The 27,843-nt window shown below is 39.4% G+C and overlaps 1 protein-coding gene across 1 annotated transcript; it reads left to right on the forward strand.

Moving 5' to 3' along the window:
• The first annotated feature begins 3 nt into the window (after positions 1–3).
• On the forward strand, positions 4–27,843 carry Kifbp (kinesin family binding protein). Its single transcript, XM_003473585.5, has 7 exons — positions 4–497; positions 8,151–8,249; positions 11,732–11,811; positions 12,111–12,294; positions 15,269–15,353; positions 21,273–21,388; positions 26,422–27,843. The coding sequence occupies exons 1-7, from the start codon at positions 72–74 to the stop codon at positions 27,295–27,297; spliced, it is 1,866 nt and encodes a 621-aa protein (XP_003473633.1). The 5' UTR covers positions 4–71; the 3' UTR covers positions 27,298–27,843.

Raw genomic sequence — 27,843 nt, forward strand, 5'->3', positions numbered from 1 at the left:
AGGTGTCGCAAAGTAGAAAGCAGCTGAGAGTCTGGACGAGTAGCTAAGCAGCCAAAGGTGTGGAGGCCGTTATGGCGTGCTCTCCGAGCGCCGAAGTCCATGAGAAATTCCAAGCGGCGCTGGCCTTGTCGCGGGTGGAATTGCATAAAAATCCGGAGAAGGAGCCGTACAAATCGAAATACAGCGCCCGAACGCTGCTGGAAGAGGTCAAGGCGCTGCTCGGCCCGGCGCCCGGGGACGAAGATGAGCGGCCTCAGGCCGAAGAAGGCGTGGACGTCGGGGACCACGCCCTGGGGCCGCCGACCGAAGCGGTGGAGGCCGAAGGCCCAGGTGCGCAGCGCGCGGTGAGGCTGGCGGTCATCGAGTTCCACCTCGGAGTGAACCACCTAGACACTGAGGAGTTGTCTGCGGGGGAGGAGCACCTGGCCAAGTGCCTGAGGCTGCTGCGCCGGTACCGGCTGTCGCCCGGCTGCGTGTCGCTGAGCATCCAGGGGCAGGTGAGGGCGCAGCGCGGTTTGGCGGTGAGGTCCGCAGCTTCCAAATAACCCCAAGAGGTTGGGAAGAGCCAGTCAGGAAGACTTACTAATTATCTTGACGCTAGATCACCCATCTCGGCTTCCAAGCTCTTCACCCCCAGTGCCCACTCCCTTACTTGAGGGATGACGAGCTAATTTCCCAGAATCCTGCATTGTAATGCGCTTTCCAGCGCTTTCTCACTGGCCCACATCCTGTTGAGTCTATTAAGAAAAAATCCAGAGTAGCCACCCAGTACCGGGGGGAAGTTGTAGTTCTATCCAATGCAAAATATAGAGAGGCAATAAGTTACAAATTTTAGAGCACTTAAAATAGAGCCGGGCACGGTGGGCACTCGTATAATCCCAGTATTTGGGAAACTGAGGCAGAAGCATTGCATATTTAGTGATTTAACAAGACCTAGTCTCAATAAAAATTAAAGTAAAATAAAAGGGCCGGCTGAGCATAGTTGTGTGTGTCCGTAATCCTTGCACTCGGGAGCTGAAGTAGGATCTCTGCGAGTTCGAGGCTTGCGTGGGTTACATAGTGAGTTCAAGGCCTGCCTGAACTAAGTACACCTTGTCTCAAAAAACTAAATTAAGTAAATAATAAAAGGGCCTGCGGAGGTGGCTCAGTGTGACGGTTTCAACTCCAGTATCAAAAACAAAGGCAAAAACAAAATAGATAAAAATATTAATCACCACTTGTATATGTGATTGTATACCTATAAACCTAAAGTTATCAGTTGAAAAACTATTAGTATTGAGTTCAACAAAGAAGGAAAATAAATATATAATATCAATAATATACCTGTATAGAAGATTGGTGCGAGATCGAGGCCAATTTGAGCTACATAGTGAGACCCTGTCTCAAAAAACAAACAAACAAACAAACAAACAGGCTGGGGATAGCTCAGCATTTGCTGGCCAAGCAGATGTCCTGAGTGTGGTCCCTGTACCAAAAAAACTTTAACAGCAATTTTACATCTATAACAACAATACTATGCATAACAGAACTTATTAATAATTTTAAAAAGAAAACATTCTAAATGGTAAGATTAAACATGAAAATACCATTTTCCTGCTTTTTATTCATTTCTGCAGTGTTTGCTGATACAGACTTTTCCGTAGAAATTGACAACATGAATGTTTGTCTGCAATATATAGAAAAACAAATAGAAAGGAATGAAAAGAAATGTAATCACTATTACTAGCCAAGTGCTACAACAGTAGCACTATTGCAATTCAGTCAGATTGTATTTGTCCTTGTGTGTGTGTTTCTGACAGTTCTGTTCTACTTGTCCTGTTTATTCCCCTGGCAGCTCCACATTAACATAGAAGTTTATTACGTGTCTACTACTGATAAGCAATTTGACCTCATTAATAAAAAGTGAAAGTGAAAAAAGTAAAATTGTATGAGGGTAGAGATGATTAAAGATGTTACACTCATTGTTGGGGAGTCTGATGAAATGGATGCTATCACTTATTCCCAGTGGAAATGTAAATTCATAGAACCCTTTTGGAGCTCAGTATGTATTAAGACCTTGACTTAAAAATTCCACATCAGTTCTGAAGTTAACTTGGGACAGGTCAGCACTCTTCATAGCATTGCTGATCATTATAAAAGAGAAGTTGGGGCTGAGGATTTAGCTCAGCGGCATAAGCGCCTGCCTTGCAAGCACGTGGTCATGAGTTTGATCCCTGATACCAGTTAAAAAAAAAAAAAAGTGTTAAGAGGGAAAGAAAACTATTCTCTTGCCTCTACCTCCCAGAGTGTTGGTGTTACACGTATGTGTCACCATACCATATCAGAATCTCTGATATTCTGATTGCTTTGTCTCAGTCTGTCTTGGGTAGCTATAGAATCTGGACACATTAGATGATCAAAAGACTTATTTATACTAACTTCACTGTGTTCTGGAAACCTTAGGAGTATTTTTCTCTCATATTTCTTCTGATCTTTGCTGTGGGCAGTATATTATCTTGTTGGCATTACCATCTTGATTACGTCAGTAAAATTTCCTAAAAAATTAGTGGCTTACTCATAGGCTATACATGAACTATTGCAGTTGTTTACAGTTGATTAAGGTGCAGTTGGCATGCAATAAACTGCACATAATTTTAAGTGTAAGGGCTGGGGATTTAGCTCAGTGGCATAAGCGCCTACCTGGTTAGGTCATGAGTTCAGTTGGAAGAGTCTTGGTAATGTGTATGTCTGTGAAACAACTGCTGCACGTTTTCTTGTGTACATCTGTAATCCCTCCTTTTCTCCTCCTCAGCCCAAATTTTGTAGAGTTATTTATTTATTTTTGTCTTTTTGTGACAGGGTCTCACTATGCAGTTCAGGCTGACCTGAGCTCACTTTGTAGCCCTGGATGCTCTTGAACTTGCAACAATCCTCCTGTCTCAGCCTCCCGAGTGCTGAGATTACAGGCTTGTGCCACCATGCCCGGCTTCTGTAGAGTTTATGTAAACCATACCGTATACACTTTTGTTTTGGTCTTCTTTCTGCATCATTTCTGTGGGGTGTTTTTTTTTTTTTTGCAATATTAGAGATCTGGGGATCAAACTTAGGTTTGTGTTACCACTGTGCTGCATCCCCAGCCCTTTTCATTGTTTGAGACTGAGTCTTGTTATATATTGCCCAGGTTGGCCTTGAACTTGAGATCTCTTGCCTTAACCTTTTGAGTAGCTGGGCTTATAGGCGTGTGCCAGCACACCTGCCATTATTTCATCTTTTTTTTTTTTTTTCATTTTCTTTTTTGTCTTTTTCATTTTTATCAGTACCAGGGATCGAACTCACGACTGCCTGCTTGCAAGGCAGGTGCTTATGCTGCTGAGCTAAATCCCCAGCCCCTTCTTTTTTTTTTTTTTTTGTCTTTTTCGTTTTTATCCGTACCAGGGATCGAACTCACGACTGCCTGCTTGCAAGGCAGGCGCCTATGCCGCTGAGCTAAATCCCCAGCCCCGCATTATTTCATCTTTAACACTAGATGAGAGGCTGGGGATTTAGCTCAGTGCATAAGCGTCTGCCTTGCAAGTGCCCTAAATGAGATAGTCAAGTTTTTTCCTGTTTAGTTTGTTAATTTGGTAGAGTATATTGACTAAATTTTCAACTTTGTATTCCTGGGATATTCAGCAAGAATATCCTTTTAATGCATTGTTGAACTCGTTTATTTACTAAACTTTTGTTTAAAATTTTTGCATCTATATTTATAAAGGTTTTTTGGTATATTTTTAGTTTAATATGAAATGGGAAATTGTTCTGTCTTTCCTGGAAAGGTTTGTTTAGTTGGTTATATTTCTTTTTACATCTTTGTTAGGTAGAGTTCACCCTAGTACTTTTAAAGCTGTTTTTACTTTATATTTTACTTTTTCCCATTTAGTTTGGTGTGAGGCCAAGGATGTGATACATGAAAGATGCAGAACTTTATGGTGGTGTTGTTTTTCTCTCTTTAGGGTTTATATTACATTGTTAATGGCTCACATTGGCTGGGAGTGTAGCTCAGTGGTGGAATGTAAGCTTTACATGCACTAGGCCTGGATTTCATCCTTAGTGTCCCTTCTTTCCCACTGACATAAAATGGCAACAGAGGCCGTCTTTGTGGAGTCAACATTTAAACCCAAAACTTAAAAGTAGTTTAATTTTAAAAATAGAGCTATTCTGGCTGTCTACTGGTCAGGACCCTAATTGTCCAAAAGAAGACTTTTAGTAATTTCTGAATATGCTCTGGATCTCTATTTGGTCACCCACTGGAGTAGTTGCTTTTTGTGGCATAGCCTACCCCGGATCTAGCAGCCAAATACATCCTTGTTCCAAAACAGAATGTGGCTAACACCTGGCCACTAGGTGAGTCTCTAGAGCAGTGATGGTGGACCCTTTACAGACCAGTGCCCAAACTGCAACCCAACACTGCAGAGTACCAACACTGCAGTTAAACTGGGATACTGAGGTTTTAGTTTAGGAAAAACAACTCTTCACTAACATTTTTTGTCTTAAAAGAAAAACAGATACTACACTGCCATTGGTTTACCACCACTGCTAGATTGTCTGGAGTGGCTGTGCCTGTTGGGAGCAAGGGTACTCACTCCTATCATGCCTGAATGGAGTTTCTCAAAAACTTACCATCAAATGAACAATAAATTGAAGCAGAGATAGAGGAGAACGGGACTTGTGAATCTGACTCTGAGAAAGACAGTCATGAACTTTTGAGGAATGCAGAGCCTGTCAAATTTTTATTACTTCTGAGGGTCCTGGAAAGGACCTCATGAAAAACATAGAGCAGAGAATTGCCCAGTGTCACTACAATTTCAGTGTGACATGCAATCCAAGATACAAAGGACTAATTAAAAAGTTACAGTGAAAAATGAATGTGTAGCATGAGGGGCTGGGGATTTAGCTCAGCGGCATAAGCACCTGCCTTGCAAGCAGGCAGTCGTGAGTTCGATTCCTGGAACCGATAAAAACGAAAAAAGACAAAAAAAAAAAAAGAAAAGAAAAGAAAAATGAATGTGTAGCATGAATATATTTTGTGAAGCCAGATGACCCAGCAGCTTGTTCCAGTGGGATGATCGAGTCACTTTTACACTGTTGAGTTTCTAAACTTTTTCTGTTCCACAGGCCCTTTTGGCAATCTGGTAAAGCTGATATTTCTTAAAATTGTAATGATGGTACATGCATCAAATAAAATATACGCAGTTACAAAAATAATATATAGGGGGCTGGGGATTTAGCTCAGCGGCAAAAGCGCCTGCCTTGCAAGCAGGCAGTCGTGAGTTCGATCCCTGGTACCGATAAAAACGAAAAAGACAAAAAAATATATATATATATGTATATATATATATATGGCTATCAAAAGTTTTATTTGTTTATTTTTGGTTTTTTGAGACAGGTTTGGTCTTAAACTCACTGTGTAGTCCAAGCTGGCTTTAAACTCATGCTGATTTTCCTGCCTCAGCCATCTAAGAGCTGGGATTACAGGTGTGTGTGCCACTTTGCTTGACCAAATATTTAAAAAACAAATGTGTGAGTCAGGGTGGCAGTACATGCTTGTAGCTCTAGCTACCTTAGGTAGGTGAGGTAAAAGCCCGGGAGTTCCAGGCCAACCTATGGGACAAAATAAAATCTAAAAAAAAAAAAGTACATATGATAACTATAACTACATATATATATATATAGTTATATATCGAACTGGGGATTAAACCCAAGACCCTTTCACTAAGCTATATCTCCAGCTGTTTTTTATTTTTTGAGACAAGGTTCTTGCTAAGTCACTAAGTTGCCCAAGCTAGGTTTGGGACTCAATATTCTACCTCAGCCGCCCAGAGTGCTAGGATTACGGGCATGCACCACCTCACCTAGCTTATATGCTTCTTTGTTGGTGTTGAACAATATCAGTACACTTGATAATTCGAATGGTGAGTGTAAATAGTATTTTGAGACAGTTTGCAAACTTAGCATTAGATGAAAATAGTCTTCATTTCTATTGTTTTTTTTTTTTTTTTTTTTTTTTCTTTTTCGTTTTTACCGGTACCAGGGATCGAACTCACGACTGCCTGCTTTCAAGGCAGGCGCTTATGCCGCTGAGCTAAATCCCCAGCCTCTTCATTTCTATTGTTTACAAGTCCGAAGTACTACAGTACTGCTGCAGTTTGTTTCCTGTATTGCTAATCAAAAGAAATGCTGAATTGTAGATTAGTGGAAATAAATTTGTGATTTTTTTTTCCCCCTTATCCAAATTCATAAGCTGTGAATTCCCTGTAGATTCCTTGGAGGTCCATAGCACTGAGATTAACCATCTCTCCATTAACAGCTAATTCTTTGTTTTGTTTTTGGTACTGGGAATTGAACTCATGACCTCTCACTTACTAGGCAGAGAGCTGCTGAGCTATATCCTTGGTCTAACAACTAATTCTTTGTCCTGTTCACTTCCCTAGGGAAGGGAGAGAAGATGGTAGAAGTAAGGCTCAGAATGTCCAGTGTGGAGGACCATCCCTAGGCTGTGAGACAGTATAAGCCCATTGTCTAACTGGGAGCTAGGCCTCCAGTACTGAGTTCTGACCCTCAAAACAGGCCTGGTTTGTGCTGCAGAGCCTGATCAGAGATTCACACAGCAGGGGACAGAGTGGCACAGTTTAAACATGTTATTTGGAGGAATCCTAGATCCATCAACTGCATTTCAGCCTTCATGGTAGCAGAAGAAAGTTGGTACAGTAGAAGTAAAAGAGATGAATACATGAAAAGACACAGAAAAAGAATCAGTGACTTGGGGGCTGGGGATTTAGCTCAGCGGCATAAGCGCCTGCCTTGCAAGCAGGCAGTCGTGAGTTCGATCCCTGGTACCAATAAAAAGGGAAAAGACAAAAAAAAAAAAGAATCAGTGACTTGATTAGCAGGATATGTTACATAAAATTATAAATTTTAAGAACCCCTGAAGACGCAAATATTTTATTGTTTGTTTTTTTTTCTCAGTTTTTAAAAGACAGAGTCTTGCTGTGTGGTCCAGAGTGGCCTTGCACTCACTGTGTATTCCTGGCTGCTTCATACTTGTGTGTCTTCCTCCCTCAGCTTCCTGGTGCTGAGATAACATTAGCACCATGCCTGGCTTTATTTTATTGTTTGAAATGATTAGCATTAGGAATCTGACTTAACAGGCAAGAAAAGACATAGCATCTTGAGAAATTTTTTTTTTGCATCTTCAGAAATTTAATATCATAATTTAAACAATAACTATTGAGAATGCTTTTTTAAAAAGAAAAGTAAATAAGGAAGAAGTAAAGTAAATAAGGAAGTAGTAAATAAGTAAATAAGGTAAGTAAATAAGGAAGAAGAGTTGAGAGAGTAGGGAAATGGGAAAAAAATTAAGTTATATCAAGGTACAAAATCCTTATGATGAATATGATCCTTATGTATACCTAAAATATATCAATAAACATAATTTTTTAAAAAAAGAGGTTTCTGCAGGAGATTCTAAGATCTTGAAAAAGTATGTTTCTGATTCATCTTTGTTACCTCTGGGATCTTAACCTGCCTCAGCTTCTTGTGTGTTGTAAGTCACTTGTGCCGCTCGAAGCTCCTCCTTACATTGTTGACCTCCCAAGGCTCATTTGAAGGCTAGACCCAACGGGGTGGGGTGTGTGGGCATTGTTGGCAAAGTTTAGTTCCTCACAGACTTTTTGTTTGATGATCTTAGACTGTTGACCCCTCAGTTCCTTTTCACCTGGGTGTCTCCACAGCGAGGCTCACAACATGGTGGTTGGCTTCCTTTAGAGAGGGGAACAAGAAGGAACACAAGGTGGTTGCTACAGGATTTCATAGCCTAGGCATAGATGTGACTTTCCTTCACTTCTCCTAACTTTGTTCATTAAATCTGAGTCATTATATCCAATCCATACTCAAGGGGAGAGAAATTACCAAGGGCATAAATACCAGAAGACTAGGATGATGGGGGTCCTTCTTAGTGGCTACCATACTGTATATGGTTAAGACTATTATGAGTAATTAGTTCATTGTTAATCAAACTCCAATACTATTTCACTGATAAATACTGACTTTGAGATTGAAAGTTATTTTAATTCATCTTGTATCATTGGCTCCCCCCTCCCCCGTCTCTCTTTTTCTCTCTCTCTTTTTCCCAGAATAACTTGGGTATTTTATGGTCTGAAAGAGGAGAAATCGAAACTGCACAGGCTTACCTAGAGTCGTCAGAAGCACTGTATAATCAGTACATGAAAGAGGTATGGTACATGTTATAAAATCTTAACTTTGATTGCAATTATCAAGAATCAGTATAGCCTGAAGATGGAAGAGAAAGCATATCTCCCTCCCAAAGAAGATGCTTTTTCGTGAGGCCACAGACTACACTAACAGGTAAAAATAAATCAGTATGAACTGGGCCTACTGGTGCAGGCCTGTAGCCCTAGCACTCTGGACTACTAAGGCAGAATAATTAGAACCCATTCTGGGCAATTTAGCAAGACCCTGTCTCAAAGTAAAAATTAGAAATGAATTGAGGTAGTTAAGGACCGAGGCCCTGGGTTCAATCCCCAGTACTGTAAAACAAAAACAAACAAAAAAGAATGCAAGATTCCTTGTTCATGCCGGGGGTGGTGGCGCACACCTATAATCCCAGCACTTGGGAGGCTGAGACAGGATTGCTGTGAGTATAAGGCCAGCCTGGGGTGCAGAGTGACTTCAAGACCACTCTTAACTGCATAGTGAAACCCCCTCTCAAAGAGGGGGCAGGGTGGGGATTTAGCTCAGTAGTGTAAGTACTCACCTGGCAAGCGCGAGGTTGTGAGTTCGATTCCTGGTATCAAAAAGAAAAAAAAATTTAAAAAGAGGGGGCTGGGCCTATAGCTCAGTGACACAGGTGACTGTCTGGCAAGTGCAAGGTCCTGAGTTCAGTTGCTGATTTTTAATATTTCATAAAGCTTACTGACTTAATGGCAGAATTAAAATAATGTTAATCTGGACTTGGTACTGCATGTCTGTAATTCTAGTACTGGGGAGGCTGAGGCAGGAGGATGGCCATGAGTTCGAGACTAGCTTGAACTACATAGTGAGTTCAAGGTCACTAACTACATAGTAAGACCCTGTCTCAAACAAAACAAAACATTAGAATATTGTTTTAAAAATTGATTGCTTGGGGCTGGGGATTTAGCTCAGTGGCATAAGCACCTGCCTTGCAAGCAGGCGGTTGTGAGTTCAATCCCTGGTACCAATCAAAAAAATAAAATAAAAATTGATTGCTCTAGGGGTTGGGGATTCAGCTCAGTGGTGTAAGCACCTGCCTGTCAAGCACGAAGTCAAGAGTTTAGTCCCTCATACCAAAGCGGGGCAGGGAACTATTGTTGTGGTCTAAGTAAAGGAGAAATCTAAACAAAGGGGGAAAAAATCAGTGAACTTGATGAGAGGACATGTGAATTCTAGTTTCATTTGTGATCATAACTAACTGCTTAACTAGCAGGAAAACAAGTTTGCTATGCATCTGTGAGATGGAAATGACCCACTTATCTCTATGACACAGAAATGTTATGAGAAGCGGATAATAAAATAGGTAAGGAAAATGCACATGTCTGGTAATTGTAAAATGGTCAGGTCAACTGGGATATACCAACGAAAAAGAATCATTATTTAGGATACAATCATTAAAATGGTAGCTACTTGGGTCATCAGGACAGGGGGAAATATATGCACAATATTTTTATACAGATTGATTATAGCTATGTAAACATTTTTCCATGAGAAGGCCCTGCAAATGTGAACTAGGTGATTAGGTGAGCTACTAAAAACTAGCATGTTAATTTTAAAAGCTGTAGTTAATAGCTTGATACGGCAGCAAACCCCTGTAATCTCAGCTACTCAGGAAGCTGAGGCAGGAGAGTCCTAAGTTTAAGGCCAGTGTGGGCGATTTAGTGAAACCCTCTCTTAAAAATAAAAAGGACTGGGAATCTAACTCAGTGGTAGAATCCCCCTGGGTTCAATATCCAGTTTTAAAACATCCGCCCCAGTAAGATATAACTAATAAGAACTGTTCAGGGCTGGGGATTTAGCTCAGTGGCATAAGCGCCTGCCTTGCAAGCCTGTGGTTGAGTTTGATCCCCGGTACCCAAAAAAAAAAGGAATGTGTTAAACAGATTTCATTTCATTTGTACAGTTCTATGAAGTAGCTATTATTTTCATTTATAGTTACGATTTGGTGATTCAGGAACATTAGCATATGATACATAGATTTAAATTCAGTTTGTTTGATCCCAGACTCTTGTTCTTTCTACTCTACAGTGGCTGCCTTAAGTGTATATTTAATTATGACATTAAGGGAAAGAGATTTTTAAAAAAAAGATTGCTCAAACAGAAGAAGAAAGAAAAAAAAGCTTTTCTGTAGTAGTTGCTAGTCCAGGGGTGTGCGTCAGAGACAAAATCTTTGAGTCGGGGCAATATTTTATTTCATAAATACAGTACTCAGAATATGTACAGGCATTAGAATATGTGATTTATAAATATTAATTCATTTAACCCTCATAACAACTTTATGAAACAGGTGTTCTCTATATTTTATAGGTGAGAAAATAGACGCACCAGAAGTAAGGGCCTTATCCAGAAACCCACCTTAGTAGTAAATTATGGAACTGGATTTCAGTCTACATGATCTGGCTCCAGGACCATAAGTTTTGTGTGAAGATGCGTGTGTTTCTGAGGACTGAATCCAGGGACTTTGCACTGAGCTACATCCCAACTTTTTTTCTAATTTTTACTTTGTATTTTGAAACCAGGTTTTACTAGGTCACAAGGTGGCACTGACTGGTTGTAAACTGTAATCCTTCTGCCTCAGCCTGCAAGAGGGCTGGAATTACAGGCATGTGCCGCCATGCCCGGATCAACCTATACTTTTAATTGCTCTTTCATGCCTCACTTAATGGATGAACTTGGTCTAAAATACAAGCATGAGACATTCCTCAACGCCTGTTTGGAGGCTCAGAGCTATACCAAAATAACAATGACAGAGAAAAGCAGCAGCTGTAAGCAGAGCAGTTGACAGAGCATTCCTATTTGCTCTGCTGGTTTAATTCACTAGACATTTAATTACTTTTACCATGTACCAGGCACTATGTAAAATGCAAAGGAACCTAATGAGAATAAAATCGGCTTTCTACCCATAACAAGCTCTTTTCCCTGGGGATAAGATGTGTTAATTGTGCCTACACGGGATTTTAGAATGTCTGTTCAGATTGTGTGTTTTACAGAGCCTTAACACTTTCCTGCTTAGGCACTATTCTCGAGTTACAAAATGTTTTCATTTATGGCTCCAAAAGTAAGTTGGATTGTTTTCCTATTTGTAGTTTAACTGAAATAGTAGTTAAATTTTTATAAAATGTGAGCGTTTAGGTAATCTTTTATTTGACTCTTGCATTTTATGTTTATGAAAATTACTTCTTAGGTCCCATGAATGTAAATTTGGAAAAAATGGAGTGTATTGTGATTTTAAAAGTTGACATCTGCCAGATGAGGTGGCGCATGCCTGTAACCCCAGCACTCAAAAGCTGAGGCAGGAGGATCTTGAGTTTGAGGCCAGCCTGGATTACAGAGCAAGACCCTCCCTCAAAAAACAACAAAACTAAAAATTGAAAAGAAAGAAAAATTGACTTGTCAGTTTCTCCAGAAGAGGGCGCCTGGTTTTCACAGTTTAACATTTTAAAGTGGTTTTGTTTAACCGTAGATTGGGAGTCCTCCTCTTGATCCTACTGAGCATTTTCTCCCCGAAGAAGAGAAACTTTCTGACCAAGAGAGATCAAAAAGGTTAGTAAGGATAGAAGTCACAGATATTTCCACAGAATGTAGACAAGGTGATTGTTCAGAAAAGCTTCATGTTTGCTGTTTGAGGCCCTTAAGGTCGCAGAGCACAGATTCTGATGGGAATAAAACCTCCATTTGCCACCTGATAGTTATGTGACCTCGTTCATACCTCGGATTCAGTTTCTTTATCTATCAAATACATACAAGAACCAAAACCACTCAAAGGGTTGGTGGGAGATAAATATGTATGAATTCACTTACAAATTCTAAGCCATTATGCAGATACCAATCTTTGTTCACAGGTTTGAAAAGGTGTATACTCATACCCTGTATTACCTGGCCCAAGTCTACCAGCACATGGAAATGTTTGAGAAAGCCGCTCATTATTGTCATAGCACGCTGAAACGCCAGCTGGAGCACAATGCCTACGATCCTATGGAGTGGGCTATTAATGCTGCTACCTTGTCACAATTTTACATCAATAAGGTAAACTTCTCAAATAGTTACCTCACAGGGTTCCAGTAGTGAATGTAAAGATGGAACCAATAGTACCTTGAAGATCTCTTTTAAAAACAAGTGGCTTGCTGGGTGTGGTGGTACATGCCTAATAATCCCAGTACTTGGGAGGCTGAGACAGGATGATTGCTGTGGGTTTGAGGACAGCCTGAATTACAAAGTGAGACCCTGTCTCAAAAAAAAAAAAAAAAAAGCTGGTGGCTTATATGTTAATGATGTAAAACTGGCTTTTAAAAAGGCAGCCTAGGGGCTGGGGATTTAGCTCAGTGGCATAAGCACCTGCCTTGCAAGTAGGCGGTCGTGAGTTTGATCCCGGTACCGATAAAAATGAAAAAGACAAAAAAAAAAAAAGGCAGCCTATTTGCTGTACTATTAAAATTTTGTAGTTTTTATTACATGAATCTTCAGGATCTTAAAACAGTGAACTTGATCATTATCTTACATGTTGCTAACTGCTAAAATTATGAATTATTCAAGGCCAGTTCCTTGTTGGTGTAGGCACACTATTTCAGTTCACTTTAATGATAAATTACCTTAAGTTGTAGATTTTATCTTATTGTAGATACTATTTTATCTTCATGTAATGGTAATCTTTTAGCTATGAGAACTTGTCTGAGGAAGTTGACTGTTAAATGTGGGCTTTGATAAAAGCATGTGATACATTTCAGTTACTTTTCAAAATTAACCCTTCTATAATAATATTTTCAATGTGGAAAATATTCTGCTGAGTTCCAAAGTTAAGGTTTCTGTGATATACTTCTGAACTGCCACCCAGGCACAGATTTGAGTTTCTTAGTCATGTATCAGAATTGCTACAGTAGTGTTTTTTTTTTTTTTTTTTTTTTTTCTATCATCTGTCTGGTTACTGTTGCCTTCCCCTGAGTCTTTATCTTTTCTAAGTTTTTGTTAGCGTTGGTTCTGTAAATGCACCCTATGTTTAAAGTATTGTCCCACAGACTTTTATTCAGAAAAACTATTATCAGGAGAGAAAGGGCTGTGGTGGCTGCAGCATTGCTTCTAGGACTTTGTCTAAGATCAAGCTTGTAAGTAACGCTACTGTGTATATCAGAGCATCCAGTTAAACCTAATTCTCATGAATCCATTTCATTGTGGTCATCATCAAAAAGTGCCTCTGCTTGTGGCTTCTTTTTATAACTATCGAGGCCCTTGTTTGTTTTGTTTAGCAACTTTAAAATTGTATATTCACTATAGCTTTAATAAAACTCCATGGACATTGATAGTTTTAAGATACATAGATCTTATTTATAAGTCTGATTAAGAATTTTAAGTTGTTAAGCATTACTTATGTTTAGCATGCAGTAATTTTCACGAGCACCTCCTCCATCCCACATTTTTGTCTTTACCAAATGTCTTCTCTGCTTTTGTTATAAATAGCTAAGTTATACTGCAAAAAGTTATTTGAACCATATTTTAAAATGTTGTTTCATTTGTATCATTATCATCTTCATCTGGTTCTAGTGGTGAGGCTTTGCTGCTCAGTGAGTCCCTAGCTGACAGATGCTAAAGTCCTGCATCCACCAGCCACCTAGACTAGGGCACAAGGTACTCATAGTCCTAGCAGTGGCTGCTCACAGGGAGCCAAAGCTGAAGTGAATGATGATTAGGGAGACTGCTGAGGGACTATTAAAGTTTCTTTTTTGTAAGCTTCAACTTTCTTTTGGCTTTCAAGATTGAACACCAGCATTTTGACATACAGATGTTGCTAGGGTAATACGTCACATGATGCTCAGCTGCTCACTATGGAGAGATACATTTGGTACTGAGGTTTTAAAGTCCTAGCCAACCATTCAGAGTCTCTGATACTTACTAGCATAAAGTAGATATTCTATTTAGTGATGGTAGTGGCCAAGCATTGTGGCATATGACTGTAATCTCAGCACTCAGAAGGCTAAGGCAGGAGGATCAATTGGAGTTTGAGACTAATCTTGGGTTACAAAGTGAGCTCGAGGCCAGCCTCAACTGCATAGCAGTACCCTGTCTCAAAAGATGAAATACAAAAAAGAAAAAAAAAGGTGGCTTCCAACTAAAATTGAACTTTTAACTGTACTTCTGCTGGGTAATACTGTGACGTATGTGACAAATGCAAAGTGTTAGTCTAACAAGGAGATCTTTAAGTATTTGAGATCATATTCTTTGCCTGATTTGAATTATGAAGTCTTCAAAATGTGTTGGTAAAGCAGTTTCACAGAGTTATCTGTAGAAGTATATTGACTTTAAAACTTGGTGGGAAGCCAGACATGGTGTTAAATGTCTGTAATCCCAGCACTTTGGGAAGCTAAGGCAGGAGAATTACAGTGAGTTTGAGACCAGTCTGAAATACATAGTGAGACCCTGCCTCTAAATGAAAAACAGATAACCAATACATACACACACTCACTCACGCACGCACGTACCCACGCACACACCCTAAAAGTTGGTGGGAAGCCTCATTTAAATTCTAAAGATTTACAAAGACAGAAATCTCCTGTCACAGTTTGCTTTTTGCCTTTGAACAGTAAAGAGGTCTTTAAACATTAAGTCTTGAGTTCTGTGATGGAATGTAAATGGTCTAACAATTATTGTGCATGGAGCTTTGGTTGTTTAGCCTGAACCTAAAAGACTTGCTGATACAGTTTGAATCCAACTCTTCCTGTGCGTCTATTGATTACAGAAGAAGAGCTTTCAGTCTGCAGTTATCTTTCAGCTAGGATGTATCATTATTAAGAGTTTGGGAACATTATCATTTTAATCACTGAGCTAGCGTTTTACCAGATAAAACTATGATATTTTTTCCGTAACTTAATGTTTAGTCATTATACAGGGCTCTGCTGTGGGAGGTTTTACCTGGTAGTATAGCTTTTACTGAATCAGTAGACTACATGCAAATATCAGTTGTAAATAAGACTTCATGATAGTTACATTCACTTGTTTATTTCCCCAACAGCTATGCTTTATGGAAGCCAGGCACTGTTTAGCAGCTGCTAATGTTATTTTTGGTCAAATTGGAAAGATCCCAGCTACAGAAGAGAGTAAGTTTATGAGTGGATGTTTCATTATATAGACTTTTTAAAAAATAAATTTCAAAATTATTTTAAATGTGCAAATAGTTGCAACAACAAAGAACTATCATATACCCTAAGCTAAATTTACCAGTGTTCATAGTCGCCTAATTTGTTATCACATTTTATATCTTTTGAACCTTGTGAGAGAAGATTGCATGCAGTGGACTCCTTTATCCCATAATACTTAAGTGTGCATGTCCTAAGAGCAAGACTATCTCCTTGCATAATCATAGAACAGTTAGCCAATTCAGGAAATGCAACATTGATGTAATTCTTTTTATCTTTTGTACTTAATTCTCTTTCCTTAGTTATGTCTCATATTCTTTATTGCAGTTTTCTTCTAGTACTGAATTAAAGATTGTCTTTTACGTTCATTTGTCACATCTTTTTGGTTTTCTGTCTTCTGGAACAGTTCCTCAGCTTTTTTTGTCTTGCACCACATAACATTTTTTTTTTTTTTTTTTTTTTTTTGGTCTTTTTCATTTTTATCAGTACCAGGGATTGAACTCACGACTACATACTTGCAAGGCAGGCGCTTATGCTGCTGAGCTAAATCCCCAGCCCCAAAATTATCTAGATTTTTCTGATTCTTTTTTTCTTTTTTTTTTCTTTTAATTTTATTTAAGGAGAAAAAGAACAAACAAAAAGGGTACAAGTTATACAGAATTTCAGAAAAAATAAACAGGAAATCACTAGTTAATAGATTACATATTGTTATCTTAGAAATAGTTTGTTCAAGTTACAAAATTAAAGCATATAAAGTGGACTTTCAGTGAGACTGCAAACAGTTTTGTTCAACGATCCAACAAAACTCAGTAATATGGTAATCTGTCTTATACACTTAAATATACATAGTTATATCCTTTAGAGCATTTTCTTTTCTTCGCTTTTGTACAATGACAATTACACATTTTGGGTTTTATTACTCCCACAGTTCTTACTACTTTTTTTTGAAGAGAGTAAAACCAAACGTAACATAACAGAACAGAGTCAGTCAAATCAAAAGGATGGACATAATAGATAATGTAAAAACAAAATACTAGGTGATCAACAATGGTTACCATACTGCCTCTTGCTATCTTAAAAAGAATTGCCTGTATCATCAGTTATAATACAATTGAACAAAACACTAAAGAGTAAAACCAAAACATTGGAGACATTACAGGACTTTTTTTTTTTTTTTTTTTTTTTTTTAATTGGTACCAGGGATTGAACTCATGACTACACCACTTGCAAGGCAGGCGCTTATGCCACTGAGCTAAATCCCCAGACCCTACATTACAGGACTTTAAAAGAAGATAATAGTGAACCAGAATGGGAGTCATAATGAATCTTATTGTCTTCACAGTTGTTGCCTATACTTTCGAACTTGGTACTATCAAGCAAAGCAGAATAGAGGAAAATCAATCAAAACAAGATGGTGAGGGCAATACAGGGTTTCAAATCAAGTTAATAGGAAATCAAAGTGGAATACTATAATGTATCCTACTATTTTTATTTATTTTTCCCTTAGTTAAAAAGATAAAAATAAAATAGTAAATAATTAAAAAAAGGAGATTGAGATAAAAGAAGGCATAACAACAAAACAGAGCAGGTCAAAGCCTAACCATTTAAGCAAAATAGTGTTTCACCACAAGATATCCTGACATAAAAGTAGTTACCATAGTGTCTGTTTCCTTGTGAGTATAACTTCGTATACTGTAGCACCAAACATATCAAGACAATGTAAAACCGTTCAAGAGAATGACAGTATTACAGGATATTTAGAACCAACTATCAGAAAATGAACAATGGTTTCTTATAATCTCCTTGTCTATAAAAGTTTTTGCTTATATTATTACATATAATAAAATCTAATAAGATACAACCTATTAAGACCAATGGAAACAGAAGAATAAAAGCTTGATGGGACTTCAAAGCAAGATGATACTAAATCAGCACTAGCTATTATGATGTCTTGTTTTCTCCAAAATAACTGTTCCTACTATCCAATATTCTCTGCCTCATTTCTGTTGAGCTCTTTTTCTGTTGTTTGTTGTCAGTTTGTCTTCTTCATTTTGCTTTCTGCTCCATTCATTGTGGCCTCTCTGCCACTGTTTCTGGAATCTTGGTATTTTCCTTTTTTAGAATATCCTGCAGTATTCTCTGTAGAGTTGAATTGGTAGTTGCAAATTCCCCTAGTTCCTCTTTATCCTGGAAGCACCTTGTTTTTCCATCAATTTCTAGGGACAGTTGTGCAGGATATATCAATCTTGGCTGGAAGTTGTTATCTTTCAAAGCTTGAATTTTTTCCCCCACATCTTTCAAAGCTTGAATTTTTTCCCCCACGCTCTTCGTGATTTGATGGTTTGTGCCGAGAAGTCTGCTGTAATTCTGATGGGTGTTCCCTTGTAAGTGATCTGTTTCTTGTCTCTGATGGCTTTTAATATTCTTTTCTTATATTGGATTTCTGGAATTTTGGTTATTATATGCCTGGGTGTAGCTCTGTTTAGGTTGTAGGTGGCTGGAGTCCTGTATGCCTCATACATCTGAGTGTTTTTACCTTTTGCTAAATTAGGGAAATTCTCTTGGATTATTTCTGTGAATAGCTTTTGTAGTCCATTTGTTTGTGTCCCTAGTTCTTCTTTTACGTTCTTAATGCTTTTTTTTTTTTTTTTTTTTGTCTTTTTTCTTTTTATCGGTACCAGGGATCGAACTCACGACTGCCTGCTTGCAAGGCAGGCGCTTGTGCTGCTGAGCTAAATCCCCAACCCCATGTTCTTAATTCTTAAGTTATAGGTCCTCTTATCATCTTCTAGCCTTTGTATTATTGCTGTTCATTTTCTTGTTATTTTTAAGAAGTTTTTCACTTCATGCTCCCACATTACAAATCTGCCCTCCAGTTCAGATAATCTATCCTTAGTTTCTTTTTTTTTTTTTTTTTTGTCTTTTTCATTTTTATCGGTACCAGGGATCGAACTCACGACTGCCTGCTTGCAAAGCAGGCGCTTATGCCGCTGAGCTAAATCCCCAGCCCTATCCTTAGTTTCTTTCAAGTTGTTATGCCAGCTTTCAATAGAGTTTTTAGTTTCCTGGTAATCTCTTTGAACCTCCTTCACGCATTCTATGTTTTCTCTATTTTCTCCATCTAACAATTCTCCCCTTTTTTTCTGTTCTTCCATTCTACCATCTGTTCTTTCTTGGGTAGTGCTTAGCATTTCTCTAACTATTCTACTTACATCTTGCTTTATTTCGTTAAATACTTTACTTTTAAACTCACCTATGAGGCTCCAGAGATACCGCTTTATGTCTATTGGTGCTGTGTCTGATATTGCATGTTTTCTGTCCTCCTTTGCATTTCCATTTCCTGGATCAGTGTTCTTAGGATTGGAGACCGAGGACCCTTTTCTGTTGCTTCCTCTTCCCATACTTTTTGTTCCTTCCATACAAGCGAACATAAGAGACCCAGTTTTTTTCTCTTTGTCTGTTACAGTCCATTTGAATTGCACTGGCTAGGTTCCCGCCCACTGCAGTGTACTAGGGAGACATAGACCTGGGCAGCCTCTGCTGGGCCCACCCCGCCAGGTCAACCTACTGAAGGCTTCACTGCTAGGGTGCACCTCCAGGCGCTGGGACCTGGTTTGGGCCAGCCTACTGGGTCTTAGTCAGCGGCGTCACCCAGGCCAGGCACTCCCCACCACTCCTGCTTGAGAGGGGAATATGCAGCCAAAGTCACTGCAGCATCCTGTTCTGGCAAGTCTGCCCGGTCCCAGTATGTCCTCTGCTGGAGCCTTCTACTCTATGGAAGGGTCCCCATTCTGCTCACTTATCGCAGGTCAATACAGGGCTCCCCGCCAGTCCCGCTCTCAACTCCGTTCACCAATTCCCGCTCTCAGAGCTTTCGCACATTTCTCTCTCTCTGCGGTGCTGATTTGGATGCAGCGGCAGCAGGAAATTCACATCACGGCTTCCAGTGGCTCAGGTTCCAGCTTCCATGCTGAGATTTTATCTGTTCCTGTTATAGCACCAGGATTGCGTTTCCAGTTGGTTTCTCTTAACTTAGTTTGTTCCTGGGTCGGCAGGGTATATCTCCCCTTGCTTAGGACTCCTCGTACTGTACCATTTCTGGATTCTAAGCGGGGTATCTCAGAGAGCCTCTGTAGCTGCTGCTGTCTATCCGCCATGTTCTCCCGGAAGTCCTGATTCTTTTTTTTACCATTTTTTTTTTCTTGGTAGAGGTAAGGATTGAACCTAGGGCCTTGTGCATGCTAGGCAAGTGCTCTTCTACTGAGCTACACTCCCATGATGCATGCCAGTTATTTTATAGAATTTATCAAGTAGAGTTTGTGTGATATTTCCTTTTGCCAAGGTTGAGATTATATGTTTTTGATTAGAATACTACATGCAGAAATGTGTCCTCAACTCTTTTCCGTACAGTGGACTCCATTGTTTGTTTTTAGTGCTTGTGACCAAACCCAGAAACCACACAGGCCAAGCAAGAGCTGTACCACTCAGCTTCATCTCCTACCCTATAAATAGTGTTTTTTTTTGCCTTAAAAAAAAATCACAGTTAACATATATTTGAGACTTTTAACAGGTTTTGTATTAAATTCACCATTTTCTTTATCCTCTAATTCTTTAATTCACTATTGATAAGTCTCTAACCTAAGAGGTTTTTGAAACATTATGTTTTCTTCTTGTCTTGTCTTTTCTCTCCTTTCTCTTTTCTTTTCTTTTTTGAAACAAGGTCTCACTATGTAGTTCAGGCTGGCCTCGAATAGTGCTAGATTATAGGTGTGCAATGAGAAACTTAGCAAACATGAGATCCTGAGTTTGATTCCCCATACTGGAGAGAGACAGACAGAGACAGATACGAAAATTTGAGTCCAGTGAAGGCAGTTTAGGGACTTAGTGAGACCCTGTCTCAAAATAAAAAGAAAAGGACTAGGAATGTAGCCTGTGCAGAGATCCTGTGTTTAATCCTCAATAAGTCAAAAAAACAAAACATGACACTTGTCTTAAAGATTAACAAAACCACACTAAAGTTTCATTTTGTTTTTATTCTTTAAAATGGAAAGCTCTGAGGGTTGGAGGTGTTGCTAAGCAAAAGATCATTTGCTTAGCATGTAACAAGGTCTGGGTTAGATTCCCCAGGACTGAAAGGGGGAAAGAGCACGAGAGCACATGCTAGAGCTGAAGAAAATGACAAGGTCTATTGTTTTCAAAATGTTGTTTGTGAGCATGCTCAAATATTGTTGAATAGAAAAGTTGTTGAAATAATTTAACATTTAAAGTTGTGTAAACTCTTTAATCTAGTTAATTTCATTTCTGGAGTCTCTCCTTAGGAGGTAGTCAAAAATCCAGGCCAATTTGTGTACTGAAATCTTCACATTTTGAGTTTATAATAGTAAAGAATGAGAAACAATGAACTTCTGTATTAGAAGAATGGTTAAAGTATGAAATATGCATTTAATTGTATATAATGCTTTATCAAAAATGAAACTAAAACATTGATAATCATGTGGACAAAGTGTTAGTGGTGAATATGGGCGAAGAAAGTTATGTTCAAAATCAAATATATGTTGTGAACTTCATTTTTACCTGTAAATAAAAGAACTAGAAAGAAATATGCAAAACTGACAGCAGCAAGTATCTGCATGTATTATTAGGGTTTGGGGTAGTTCCCCCCTCGCACTTTAGTGGACATCTGTTACTTTTATAATCAGGAAAAAGTGATAGTAAAAAAAGAGCATGGAGGGCCAGGGATTTAGCTCAGTGGCATAAGCGCCTGCCTGCCAAGCATGAGGTTATGAGTTCGATTCCCAGTACAAAAAAAAAGGAACATAGACTGTGGAGAGGATTATAATTGTGACCATTAATTTGGGCAACTCACATGTATGTTTCCAGCTCCCGAAGCTGAAGGAGATATGCCGGAGCTTTATCATCAGAGGAAGGGGGAAATCGCAAGATGCTGGATCAAGTACTGTTTGACGCTCATGCAGAATGCCGAGCTGTCCATGCGGGTAATGAAGGCAAATGTTGCCTTTTTCTGTCTTGGGTGAGCAGGGTGTGAGCAAAAGCTTCTGGTGGGGACTGTGGTGCTTGGTGCCCTGCTGTTGGCTATGTTACATTCTTTCAACGCCTGTACCCCTTCTTCCTTGTAGACTTTGCTTTGGCTAGAATATGAGTTGCTTTTTTTTCTTTCTTTTTTTTGAAACAGAATCTCACTATATAGTTCAGGCTGTCTTGAACTTAATATGTAGCCCAGGCTGGCCTAGAACTCACAGTGATCCTCATGCCTCAGCATCCTAAATGCTGGGATTACAGTCATGTGCTACCACACTCGGTTTCAGATATGAGCCCCTTGAGAAGTGGACCTGCCACAGATTCATATTACAGCGTTGCCTCTCGGCACAGTAGTTTCTCAAAACATCATTATGAATATATCCGGAGGTGGTGGCACTTGAGATTGAACCTAAAGATTTTGCATATGTCATAATTCTTTTTTTTTTCCCATTCCCCTCCCCTCCCTTCAGTCCCTTTTCCCCTCGTTTACAAAAGCTTTGTTTCAATGTTTTCCTTCTGTTCTCTTTTTCTCCCTTTCCCTTCCTTCCCTTCCTCCTCCCTACTCCTTTAGTTCTCCTTCCCATTGGAACTTTGAGACAGGACCTCACTAAGTTTCCCAGACTCAGCTTGTAGTCGTGATCTTTCTGCCTTGGCCTCACAGGATCTTGGGATTTATTTTGTTTGATAGATTGACTGATTGATTGACTGAGAGAGGGTCTCACTATATAGTTCAGGTTGGCCTTAAACTCACTGTGTGGGCCAGGGTAGCCTTGAATTAACCACGATCTTTATTTTTACGATACTAGGGATTGAACCCAAGGCATTATGCCCATGAGCTACATCTTCCCAGTCCTGTTTCTTTGTTTGTTTTGAGACACAGTCTCACTAAATTCTAGAAGTGGGATTTGAATTTGTGATCCTTCTGCCATGGCTTCCTTCGGTGTTGGAATTACAGTGCAGGCATGTTCAGCCACCATGGCACTCGGGTAAATGAGTAATTGTGTCTCCTTTAAGAATAAGCAGTTTGAAGGCAGGAAGTAATTCTTATTAATCTTTATATGCCTTGCAGTGTTATCTTACCATTTGATAAAACTAAAAAGGATAAAGTTAAGAAATAGCCATGCAGTAGTTCCAGTATAGAGGCAGAGATGCGTGCAGTGAGGAGTGTGGATTCAGGAGGCCTCGCCTCACCACTGAGCTGAGCCCAGCTCTGCCACTTTGTAACTGTCTGCTGGATTCAGGTCTCTTACTCTCTGTGTCTCACTGTCCTCCCAAGTACAGTGAATACATGGTTCCTACTTGCCACTGTTATTATGTGAGTTTCATCAGTAGGTATGAAGACTTCAGAAAGTAACTGAGACAAACTGGACATGGTGGTGACACCTGTGATCCTAGCACTCGGGTGCCTGAGGCAGCATGCCAGGAGTTCAAGGCCAGCCTGGGCTACATAATGAATTTGAGGGCAGCCTGAACCATGCAGTGAGGCCCTATCTCAAAAAATTAATTATAAGTGTCTGAGACATACTGTCTCACATTGTACATCTGTTATTATTACTAGTCTCACTGAAACCTCCTTCCTAACCACTAAGAAGAGAAAGAAAATTATTTGCGTATAACACAGGCAGGATGTATAGGAGGCTTTACTGGGCAAGTTAGTGTGAGTTTGGCGTTTTCTGTGTGTGCCATAGTACAGTAACTTTTTTACAGTAAATGAACAGAACCCTTGGGATGGAGCTCAGGGATAGAGCTCTGCCTAACACGCTGAGGTCCTAGGCTGGATCCTCAGCACCACAAAAACAAGAACAGCCACAAAAAAAGAAAAGATAGAAGAAAGCGTAAAGCATGCATCCTTGTGAGGCTACTAAAAAAAGAAAAGTAAATAAGCAAACAAACCCAAAGTCCCAGAAGTGTAGGTCTTAAAGAGCTGAGATCATTTCAGAGGAAAAAAGTAAGGCCAAGATGTGTCAGGGATGGAAAGCAAGCAGGGAGAAGAGCTTGGGGCTTTTAAGTCTGGAGAACTGGAGCTGGGAAGAGCAGGCAGCGTCCCCCTGGGCAGGTGAGGAAGGCGATGGCTAAGGGAGGCTGCGGGGACCCTTGGCACAGGAGTGAGGTGGTGAGAGAAAGGGAGTGCGGGGGTGAGACTGGAGGCCTTCGGGGAGGAGGGCAAGCGAAGTGCGCCCACAGAGCTCTTTCCCTTCATTCCAGAAACGCTCGAGTATCAAACTGCTAAGTTACTCAGCCTTTCCTTAAACTGATTTTTAAAGGACTTCACTTTCATCCTTTGATTATGTGCGTATTTATCAAAAAGTTTTCTTCAGTTTGGGCTTTAAAATATACCCCAATTTATTCAGGTAAACATTTTCCTTTAAAAAAATTTTTTTTTAATTTTAAAAAGAATAAACAACAACAAACAAAAATGATACAGGATTTTAAAACAAAGATGGTAGGAAATTAACAATGGTTATTATATTGCATATTATTGTTTTCAAAATAGTTGATCAGATTACCAAGTATAGGTATGTGAAATTGATCAAACAGTATAAGCACTAACTGTTCCTTTCACAAACTATTAGAATTAGCAGCATAATTATCTTAATTGTCTTGTATGTGTGTGTGTGTGTGTGTGTGTGTGTGTGTAATTTTTTTCCCTCCTTCTTTCTTTTCTCCTTTCCCCCATCCCAGTTGTTCTTTCCTTTTGAACAGCTTCTTTCCCTTTTACAGTATCCATATGTTCCGGATCTTATTTACTATTTCATTTTCTTACACTGGGGAGATAATATGATGTTTACATATGTGTCTTATTTATTTCCTTAATGAGTATGGTCTCTAGTTATATCCATTTACCTAAAAGCCTGGAGTTTATCTTTCTTTATGGCTGAGTAGTACTCCATTGAATAAAATTCTCACATCTTTCTTATCCATTCCTTGGTTGATGGGCATTTACATTGTTTCCAAGGTCTAGCCATTACAGATTGTGCAGCTATAAACAAGGGTACACACATATTGCTGTGGTTTGATGTTTTTAATTCTTTTTGGGGTGGGGGGTACTGGGGATCAAACTTACAACCTCATGCTTGCCAGACAGATGCTTACACTGCTGAGCTGAATCCTCAGCCCCAATGTTTTTAATTCTTTTGGGAAGGTACCCAGAAGAGGAATAGTTGGGTCACATAGAACCTCCAATCCTAGTTTTTTGAGGAATCTCCACACTGATTTCTACAGTAGTTGCATCAGTCTTCACGCCGACCAACAGTGGAGAAGAGTTCCTTTTTCCCCACAGCCTTTTGTCATTGGTTGAGTTTTTGATGATAACCAGTCTCTCTGATGTGAGATGGAATCTCAGTGTTTTTTTGTTTTTTTGGCTTTTTCATTTTTATTGGTACCAGGGATCGAACTCAAGACCGCCTGCATGCAAGGCAGGTGCTTATGCCGCTGAGCTAAATCCCCATCCCCCGGAATCTCAGTGTTTTAATTTGCGTTTCATGAATGACCAGTGATCTTGAACATCCTTTCATATATTTATTTACCATTTGTAATTCTTCATCTGAGAAGTGTGTATTCCTCTCAGATGCCCATTTTTTAATTGGGTCTTTGAATTTTGAGTACTTTGTATGTTCTAGTTAGAAGTCCTTTGTCTGAGGGACAGTTGGCTACAATTTCCCAATTTGTGGATTTTCTTTTCACTTTGTTGATGATTTCTTTTGATGTGCAAAACATTTAATAAGATGAGATCCATTTGCTAATTCTTTGAAGTATTTTCCATGCAGTTTGGTTTTTGTTCATGAACTCTGCCTATCCCTGTGTCTTCAAGATTTCTGCCTTCTTTGTCTTTCAGAAGATTCAGTGTTGGGGCTGGAGATTTAGCTCAGTAGCATAAGCGCCTGCCTTGCAAGCGTGCACGGTCGTGAGTTTGATCCCTGGTACCCATAAAAAAAAAAAGATTCAGTGTTTCTGTTTTAATATCTACATCTTCTTTGATCCATTTTGATTTTAGTTTAGTGTGTAGTGATAGACATGGATCTATTGTTTTTTTTTTTTCTTTTAATCAGTACCAGGGATCGAACTCCTGCCTGCTTGCAAGGCAGGTGCTTATGCCACTGAGCTAAATCCCCAGCCCCATGGATCTAGTTTAAAAGTAAGCGTTTTCTTATGCCAACCTCATACTAGTCATTGTTCAAGGTTCGAGGGATACCACAGTGAACAAATACAGATGTAGTCATGGCTGGACACAGTGATGCACTCCTGTAGTCCCAGCACTCTGGCAGGCTGAGACAGGAGGTTGTGAATTTTTTTTTCCTTTTTCAGACAGGGTCTCTGTATGCAGTTCAGGCTGGCCTTGGGCTGCCTGCTTTTGTAGCCCATGCTGGTCTCGAACTTGCAACTATCCTCCTGCCTCAGCCTCTTGGGTGCTGGGATTACAGGAGTGTGCCACCATGCTCAGCAGGATACCAATTCTGAGCCCAGCCTGGGCTATACAGTTCAAGGCTAACCTGAAATACATAACAAGAAAGAAAGAAAAGAAAAAAGAGTAATTGTAAGTGAATTACACTTACAGAGAGGATAAATAACGTATAAGTATTTTTATAATAATGTTTTACTTTTTCAAATTTATTTTTTCACATTTCTTGAGTTTTTAATATAATTGGAAGAAAAAAGATTTCAAAGGTGTTTGGATTATAATACCTTGAAGCAGGCCAAGGCTCTAGCTTCAGGTTGTGGATTTGATCTTTGGCACTGGAGGAAAAAGTTAATACTTTGCTCTGCTGGGCTGGTAAGTGAGGGTGTTTTGCTCATTAGTTTTATTTTATTTTATTTTATTTTATTTTATTTTATTTTATTTTATTTTTGCGGTACTGGGGATCGAACTTGACCTCGAGGTTGCCAAGCAGGCGCTTATGCCACCGAGCTAAATCCCCGGCCGGCTCACTAGTTTTATTAGACAGCAGAAACTAAGCGTCCTACTTAACCTTAAGTTATTTTTCTCTTTCAGGGCAACATAGGGGAGCTGGATCTTGACAAACAGGCTGAACTTAGAGCTTTAAGGAAAAAAGAACTAGATGAAGAAGAAAGCATCAGGAAAAAAGCTGTGCAGTTTGGAACTGGTGAGCTCTGTGACGCCATCTCCGCAGTAGAAGAGAAAGTGAGGTATTTGACGCCTTTAGATTTCGAAGAAGCCAGGGAACTTTTCCTACTGGGTCAGCACTATGTCTCTGAAGCCAAGGAGTTCTTCCAGATCGATGGGTATGTCACTGACCACATTGAAGTTGTCCAGGACCACAGCTCGCTCTTCAAGGTGCTTGCCTTCTTTGAAACCGATATGGAGAGACGGTGCAAGATGCATAAGCGTAGAATAGCCATGCTAGAGCCCCTCACTGTGGACCTGAATCCACAGTATTATCTCCTGGTCAACAGGCAGATTCAGTTTGAGATTGCACAAGCTTACTATGACATGATGGATTTGAAGGTTGCTATTGCTGACAAGCTCAGGGACCCTGATTCACACATCGTAAAGAAAATAAATAACCTCAATAAGTCAGCACTAAAGTACTACCAGCTCTTCCTAGACTCCCTGAGAGACCCAAATAAGGTATTTCCTGAGCACATAGGGGAAGATGTTCTTCGCCCTGCCATGTTAGCTAAATTCCGAGTTGCTTGTCTCTATAGCAAAATCATCACTGCAGATCCCCAGAAGGAGCTAGAAAATTTGGCAACATCATTGGAACATTACAAGTTTATTGTTGATTACTGTGAAAAGCACCCTGAGGCCGCACAGGAAATAGAACTCGAGCTAGAACTTAGTAAGGAGATGGTTAGTCTTCTTCCAACAAAAATGGAGCGATTCAGAACCAAGATGGCCCAGACTTAATCCTTGTTCTTAAAGAAAAGAGATGTGCAAGACTGAAGTCAATATTCCCCCAGGGTAAGGCAGGCTCAGCTCTATTGTGACTTTTACCTCCAGAGCCAGACGAGTGCAGTTTGAGTTTGAGATCACCTGAGTCTGCTAGGACCCTCATGAATAATTTATACCTACTTAGGTAAACTGCCTTGTTAAAGTGGCATGTGATTTCTATTTTAGACTGCTTGTTTCCTGTTTAAGTACGGTATCAACATTTCCTGCCTCAGTCTGATGGCTACTACTTGATAGGGAAAATGCAGGTAATGTACCCAGTAGACAAGCTTGTTACTTTATTATATTTGAAAAAAAAAAACTTCTTATTGTTATTTCTATAATACTTAACTTTCCTAAACTCCCAAAGAAATATATTTCCCTTTTGAAAATACTAAAAACTAAGTTATATTGTTGTAAAGTGATGTAAAATAGTTTGTCTCAGTAATAGGGGAAAATCCTTGGAAATATAATAAAATTGACTTGTTTCAACTAATAAAAATTCCACTTTCCTTTGTTGTAAAA

The sequence above is a fragment of the Cavia porcellus genome, unplaced genomic scaffold (assembly GCF_034190915.1).
Source record: "Cavia porcellus strain 051 isolate PalLab524CR breed Dunkin Hartley unplaced genomic scaffold, mCavPor4.1 scaffold_28, whole genome shotgun sequence".
NCBI lineage: Eukaryota > Metazoa > Chordata > Mammalia > Rodentia > Caviidae > Cavia > Cavia porcellus.

Coding starts and splice junctions, on each gene's coding strand:
- Kifbp (XM_003473585.5), top strand. CDS start 72: ATGGCGTGCTCTCCGAGCGCCGAAGTCCATGAGAAATTCCAAGCGGCG. Junction 498..8,150: donor CGCTGAGCATCCAGGGGCAG/GTGAGGGCGCAG, acceptor TCTTTTTCCCAG/AATAACTTGGGTATTTTATG. Junction 12,295..15,268: donor CACAATTTTACATCAATAAG/GTAAACTTCTCA, acceptor TTTCCCCAACAG/CTATGCTTTATGGAAGCCAG.